This window comes from Cannabis sativa, chromosome X (assembly GCF_029168945.1).
Source record: "Cannabis sativa cultivar Pink pepper isolate KNU-18-1 chromosome X, ASM2916894v1, whole genome shotgun sequence".
Taxonomy (NCBI): Eukaryota; Viridiplantae; Streptophyta; class Magnoliopsida; order Rosales; family Cannabaceae; genus Cannabis; species Cannabis sativa.
Window position 1 is genome coordinate 13438836 of NC_083610.1, and position 7993 is coordinate 13446828.

The 7993-nt window shown below is 34.0% G+C and overlaps 1 protein-coding gene across 1 annotated transcript; it reads right to left on the reverse strand.

Moving 5' to 3' along the window:
* Positions 1–653: 653 nt before the first annotated feature.
* Positions 654–4539, reverse strand: LOC133032753 (glycogen synthase kinase-3 homolog MsK-3). The gene is made up of 13 exons (XM_061107062.1): positions 4269–4539; positions 3286–3471; positions 3099–3191; positions 2939–2998; positions 2585–2857; positions 2406–2480; positions 2133–2189; positions 1906–2046; positions 1769–1819; positions 1567–1662; positions 1377–1460; positions 1189–1291; positions 654–1091 (listed from the first exon to the last, which is right to left on the reverse strand). Exons 2-13 carry the CDS (start codon positions 3400–3402, stop codon positions 1030–1032), a joined length of 1212 nt encoding a protein of 403 aa, XP_060963045.1. The 5' UTR covers positions 3403–3471; positions 4269–4539; the 3' UTR covers positions 654–1029.
* Positions 4540–7993: the final 3454 nt, after the last annotated feature.

Sequence of the window (7993 nt, forward strand, 5' to 3'; positions counted from 1 at the left end):
TCCGGGATCTGAGGCCGGGGTCCGAGCCGAGGTCTAAGACCAAGAACAAGGCTAAGTCCAAGGTCAAGGTACGAGGCTGGGATCGGGACCGAGGCCAGGTCTAGAGTCGAGGTCCGAGTCCAAGGCCAGGACTAGGGTCAGGTCTAGTCTTGTTCATATTAGGATCTCATAGTATTAAAGTGTTTTTCAAAAGATAAAATAATATAAAAGTAAAAGTTATTTTTAAAAAAACATTAACCAAACACAACCGACTTCTAGTTTGAAAACTTCAAAAACTGGTTCTTATTATCATTTCTGAAAATACTATTTTGAAAATAAAAAAAATAATGTCAAACATGCTCTTAAATTCACCCAATTTTGCAGCACGACTATGCTTTCTCTTTGGACGATCAGAAACAAGGCTTTTGATGAAGGTACTCCAATCTAGAGCATACTCAAAGGATTCCAAACTTGACTTTCTTTATATTTTTCGCTTGTTATATCATTTTCCTGAGTTGGCCGTGTCTTGACTTTCTAGAGTTGCTAATATTTGAGGTCATAGACTAATTCCTGGACTGTTATGTCTAATACTTGTCCCTTCTTTTCCGATGGGAAGGTAGCACCTCTTGTTACTACCATTATCACAAAAAGCAAATTGCCGTTTGAAATGGAGAAACTTGTAAAATTATAATTCCATTACTTTGATATGATACAATCTACCGTAAAAAGAACGACACAAAACAAATGTGACGAACCCAAGTGACTGTTTTCGAAGCAGGGAGCAGAGACCCTTTCTTAATCTGCCTTCTACCATATTATATAAATAGAAGTATGAATGTAATATAATAGAGATGTGTGTACCAACAAATGAACAGATAAAAGAAAACAGAGATACCCCAGAGCTAGATTTACTTTTTTTGATTTGATGAAATTAGATAAGAACACTCGAACTACTTTTCTCTACAAGAACGCTACTGCGAGGAGCAGAGCAGAGCGGATACCAACTACAACGACACCCTATTATTATGATGGCGATCCAAGAAAGCCACACTACTTTTTAGCATGGTCTGGAATCAGCCTTACCAACATCTCTGCCGGAACACCCTTCAGTTCTGGTTAGTAGCAAAACCATTGACAATCATTAGTTCACATCCACCACATATGAGATTAAAAGTGAAAAATAAATAAATGAAGCCTGTTAGTCCTTACCATGTGTCTTAAAGTTGAATAGTGGAGGAAGGAAACGTCCATTCGGCAAGCGGGTGTTGGGATCACGAAGCTCGTCAAAAAATGGATGAACTAAAGCCTCCAACTGCATAAGGAAGAGGTGTAAAACGCCATCAACAAAAAGTAGGGATGAAACACATGTAAGAATTGAACAGAATCAAAATACTCACAGCAGTGCTTCGAAGGTTTGGAGAATACTGTAGTAGCCTTGAAACAAGATCCACAGCTTCAGGAGGCATGCGCTTATGGAATATCTGGATAGTCAAAGATTAATAAGTTTAAAATATTAAGCAAAAGAGACAACGTATGTTGGTTAGTACTTTTTTTTGGGACAACAGCTTTACATAATCTTTCTTATACCTTGTGCCATGGGTGGGCTTTAATTTGGGGAAACTTGAACTCTGTGTAGTTAGGATTCATGCACTTGATTTCCTCCCTTGTTGGGGTACCTAAAACCTGCGCAAGAAATAAAATAGAATAGAATAGGTAAGAAATAGAAGTACAAAGAAATAAAGTAATACGTCAAATTAAAGATAATAAGCCATTTGGGCTTGTTATTCACCTTAATTATCTCAACAAGCTGGTCAACTCCACTTTCCCCAGGGAATAGAGGCTGTAAAGTCAAAAAGTCACAGTTAGGATCTTTCTAATCAAGATAAAATCATAATCAAAACAACCATAAGAAACCCCAGCACCTACCTGTCCAAGCATAAGTTCAGCTAGCACACATCCAGCAGACCAGATATCAATAGCTGTGCTGTACTCCGTTGCCCCAAATATAAGCTCTGGTGCACGATAGTATCTAGAACAGATGTATGAAATATTTGGTTCCCCTTTCACCTGCAATTTTACATATATGATTCAGTAACATAGATTATTATTTGTCCAAAATACACTAAAACAAGTAATGTGGAGTGGAAACAAACCAAGACTTTAGCACTTCCAAAGTCACAGAGTTTAAGTTGGTGAGTATGTGGATTGACCTGTAAGGAAGAGATAAATGATGATTAAAAACCAGTTGTGCCAACTCTGTCCCCTGTACCAGCTATATAGAGGACACGTGTAAAATCATTTTTTAAGAATTGATGAAGGTTAAACAAACACCACTAGAAAAGATTTAGAAACCAATACATGCACAGTCGCACACACACACCAATATAACAAACAAGATGAAGCTAACAGCATATTATAATACATACCAAAAGATTTTGAGGCTTTATGTCCCTGTGACAAACTCCAATGCTGTTGTGAATGTAATGAAGAGCTCTACATATCTGCAGTGGGACAATGTAAAATGTCAAGACAGTAAAACACCTATTGTGTCTCAATAACAATATTAGATATTCAAACAAGCAACGGAAGCATATCTCATATATACCTGATAAGAATAGAGTTTAACATATATCAAGGGCATCCTTTGGGTCATCTTGTTGTAGTGTTTGATCACGCGATGGACTGTCTCAGGGACATACTCAAGTACAAGATTAAGATAGAGCTCATCTTTCTCAGTGGTTGAGAAGAAACAATGCTTCAAGGACACAACATTGGGGTGGTCAAGAAGTCGCATGGTTTGCAGCTCCCGATTCTTGTACCTCTTGTCTTGGAGAACTTTTTTGATGGCAACTGTCTCCCCAGTTTCTAAGCACCTTGCCTGAAAAACCACAATAAAACATCACATTAGAATGTTAAACAAAACCATGAAATAAAACTACCCGGTAGATTAGCTACGCACCTGGAAAACTACTCCAAAAGATCCATGACCAACAACACGCTCTGCCATATAGCTTATAGTCTACAATAATTGATAGCCAGGTTATGTCAGTACACTTACAATCAAGAGCTTTAGGAACAATAATGTTGCAAGGGTAGAAAAGATGTGTTAGACAAATTACCTGCTTTGGCTGGCCATTCTTTCCACCAATAGTAGTAACAATTATATGACCTGTCTCTGTCCCATTGCCATCAACAATGGTTGCTTCCATTTCCTGTACGCAAAACAAAAAGATACAGGTGTGAGAAATCAACAATGAAAGATTTCTATATTAAGGATTAAAGGGGATTCAAAGATTTAACATTTACCTTATCATCTCTAAGTTTCATGTCATTCATTTCTTCAGGCAACTTATCCACACCAGCTACATTACCGCTAGATTCTCTTACTCCCCCAGATGCAGGAGCTACACTTACAGAAGCCATTGGCTCAAAAATACAAAGATGTCCTCAATAACCCTCCTTAGAATTCAATATACCAGTTCACTAAATTACCTGGCAAAAGCAGGACATCATTAACAACGGAAGTAAGAACAAAAAAATGATATCACACAGGGGAATATGATAGCATAATGAAAGATAATTAATTGCCCACACTTATTGCAAATTCATTAGAAGTTTTGAACAAAACAATGCGAAAGAAACAAAAATAACAAGAGAAAAGGAATTAAATGTACAAAGAACAACAAACACAACCACATCGATAAGTGAACCATACCCCACCCACGTAACTAAACATCCTATGTGAAGTGTAAACTATCCTGCTGCCAATAACTCAGCTCAAAATAATCGATTATAAGGAAATTGAGGCTTAACAGTTGAAACAAAAAAGCTAATTTGAGAAAAAAACAAAGATGAAGTAAGTTACATAACTCTGATTCAGCTTCCCATCTTATTTTCTCCAAATAAATATTGATATATTCTAACACAAACATAAAATGTGCCCACCATCCAAACAAACTATTTCTCAAAAAAAAAAAAAAAAACCATTTTCTCTTTAGAGAACAAACAATCGTGTATGGTTCCCATTAAATAGATCCCACAAGATGAAAAATAGAAACTTGTAAATAAAAATCAAATTGCTACGATAACTGGGTAACGGCAAGCACAACAAAACGAAAATCAGAGGAGATAAAAGACAAAGATTTTTCATTTACAAACCCTAGAAGGATCCATATAGGCAGATCAACTCAAGTCGGGAGAAGAACAATGAAATACAAAGAGAACAAAACCTGATCCAAACAATAAATACATAAAAAGAACATTTTTAAGAAAAATAATAGAACAATTACCAAGGTTGTAGTAAGAAACTTGATCAAACAGAAAGTAAAATTCATAACCCAGAAGAAGATGGATCCGGAGTAGAGAATAGATCGGCAAAGTTTGGGTCTTGGAGAGAGAGATTGTGGTTAAAGTAAAGATAGAGAGAGATAGAAAGAAAGAAAAAGAGAGGAGACAGTCAGTCAAAACCACACACCGAAAGAAGGAGGAGAGGAAGAAGAAGGCCCCTCCTCTGGTTGTGTGATAGTATTATTATAATGTAAATTATTTACAATTTATATTAAAATATACCTTTTTTCTTGCTCTTTCACTTTAAACAGTCTTCTACTTTTGACCATTCAACCCAATTACTCCTTTTTCTTTCTTTTTGAGTACTCTCATGTTTGACCACCAACCCCCATTTTGATAAATGTAAAACGTTATTTTGTAAATAACCCTGATCTGATAAATTCATCCTTATCTACTTATTTTTCAATTTCTTTGATTATACCATACAACATTAAGAATTTGCAATTGTATTGGCATTGGTATGAAGGAAAAAAAATGAAATGTACCTGCTATATATGATAATCAACCTCATTTATGGTGTTTCAGTCTTATATAATGATCATTGTTTACAATAATATGAAAATATTATTTTTGGTCATTTTGAACAATATATACATGTCAATAGTAATTATAAGTTGAAAGTTATTGTTTGTGACGGTTCTCTGTAACCATGGACGTCAACTATGGCAGTTCTGTGCCACATGAATATTTTTTTTTTTTTGAAGAATTGTGCCACATGATGAATATTGTCTTTGCGGTTTGTGTAATATTGTTTAATTTCCCTCGAGTAATTATCACTCATGTTAGGAGGGGAGCGAATACTGTTACCCATACTCTTGCTAAATATGCTCTTTCAGTGGATACTGATTGTCTATAATTGGAGAAAATTCCGCCTTCACTATTGTCTATTGTATTTTAACTCTCAATTTTAATATAGTAGACTTTTCTCAAAAAAAAAAAAAAATTACTATAACATATAGTATATTGCAGCTACTATAACATAATAGAAAATGTGGGAAACTAGCTCATAAAATATACTCTCATCATTATAATTTTTCAGTATTTGCAAGATTTAGACCGAGATATAATTATTTATGAATACTTTACAGATAAATACACTAATTACTAAATAATTAAAAAGATAACTTAAAAACATAGTATTAAAAATATATATTCTTAAGTAAAAAAAATATATATGTATCTTCCTTTTACACACTACAAGAAAATTGTACAATTTTCTCAATCGGATCTTAGTGAGGCCGTGTATATTTGTCAAGATTAGTACCATTAAAAAAAAAAAAAAACTTACTGAGATTATTCAACTTAGTCGATTACAAACTTTCCCTTATCACAGGAGACATGAATGAAAATAAACAAAGACTTCAACTCTTAGTCAAACACATTTTTGACAATTCTTTCAATTTTATTAGGGTAAATAATATTTGCAAACCCTTGGGAGAGTTTTAATATCTTCGTGTATGCAACTGTTAGAGGAGTTATAGTTGTCATGGATGGTCATCAACCAGTAGGGTGAAGTTGTTAAAGCTTTGATTGTTCAGTACATGATTTCTAGTAATATGTAGGTCAAGACTTATGCAGTTCTTCATGCGATTTCTTTATGTGTTCGTAGGGGTTAGTTGAATGTTGCGTCATAAAACTTAAGTTTGTGTTTCAAGTAGTGTTCAGCTCAGAAGTAACATTCTAATGAAAATTTGTACCACTCCTTAATTATTATATTTTAGTACTATTAAGGTGTACTAAGACTTGAAATCGACTTATGGTGTAGAATGCAAAAGGATATAGTGGATAATGTATTCAGATGCTTAATTTGTTAATGGATTAATCATCAAGATGATGGTAAGTTAGGTTATTATGATCTGTTAATTTCTTGAGTAAAATGAGAAGTAGTTGCTAGGAATCTTGTAGTTGGATTACCTAGAACCATGAGTATCTCTTTTTGTATGGTACTACTTTGGTACAAGAGTTAGTATGGAAAGTTATAAGGGAAATAGTATGACTTTATGCGACTCTAAAGTCCATTATTTTGGATAGGAAACTGAAATCCATCTTTAGGTTTGAACAAAGTCTACAGAGGGCCATTATTATGTAATTGAAGTTTAGTATGACTTCCTACCTTTAGACAGATGGCCAGTTCGGAGGAAAAATTCAAGTATGGAAATACATATTGCAAACTTACGTGATGAATTACAAGAATGTATAGGACAAGTATCTGTTTTGATTAAGTTCTCGTGCAACCAACAGTTATCAGACTATAATAGGGATGATTCCCTATATAATGTTAAATGGTATGAAGTGTAATTTTTATTTTGAAGCTCGGAACAAGAAATATCTAGATCTGAGGTTAGTTAAGTAGACCAATAAGACTATAGAGAAGATTATGGTCAGGGTACTTGTTTCTCTAAGTAGACAATAAAAGTCATGAAACCTTAAAACTTCAATTAAACCTATCTTATGAAGAGAAATAAGTTGAAATTCTCGATAAGAAATGTAAAGTTATTTGAAGCAGAACTATAGTATGGTCAAGATACTTGTAGAAACATTAAGGTAGAGGGAACCACCGGGGAATTAAAATCTGACTTGTGGGCTCAATGTTTGAAGTTACTCAGACTAGATTTCGAGAACGAAATTCTTTTAACGAGGAAATAATTGTAATGACCGCATAGTTAAATCATGGGAATTAGCATATAATTAAGAGGTTTAATGATTAGTATGTGATTTTGTGCCTCTTAGTAAGTCTTAGGAAAATATTTTCTCAATTACGAAAATATATTTGAATGCTAGGTGCATTATATATGTTCTATGTGAATTTTTATGAATTGCATGTTTTATGTCCGGTAACAGTGGAATGCAACGTTTGGCCTATAGAGTTATTTAGATGTAGTTAAGTATCTTAAAATTAGCGGGTGCAAGAGGTTATGGACTTAAAGAATATTGGGTTTACGTGGGGTAATTGGTCATGACTATTTTACCTAGGTGTTAAGGGTTACATAGGAAAGAAAAAAAAAGGCATTTTGATCATTTTACCTTAAGAGTTATATATAATGGTAATGTTAAGTGGAATTTCTAAAATAAAATTAGTATTATTATGCTAATTTTTATTAGTTAGATTAAGTTAAGTTAATAGTTAGATAAACTTCACAAAACCAAAAATTAAGTCGCTCTCTCTCTTTCTCAATCTCTCTAGGAAAACTAGCAGAACTCAACCCTTTCATTCCTGTTCTTGAGGATGTCAGCAAGCTTTGAAGGATTTTTCTTGGCTGAATTCAAAGGTAAGAGCCTTAGTTCCTCCATGCATTTGTTTTCTAGGTTTTGAGCTTCATTTTGAAATAAAAATGTGATTATGGTACTATTTAAGTTTAAATTGCTTGAGATTCATTTTCTGAGTTGATTTTAAGTCAGTAGGAGTTGTTTGTACTTGTTTTTGTTGGCTATGTTTGTGTTGAACCAAGGTTTGAATTTTTAAATTCAAACTTAGACTTTTAATGGTGAAATCAATTTTAGGAAGTTATATCTATTGTTTTTGGTTGAAATAGGCTTGTTATGACTTAATTAGGTGGTCTAGGAGGTTTGAATTGATTTAGGGTAGAATTGAGTTGTGTGTGAAGTTTTTGAGGATTCTTGCACTGAACCGGTCGACCGGTTCAGTTTTTCCCTGTAGAATCGGTCC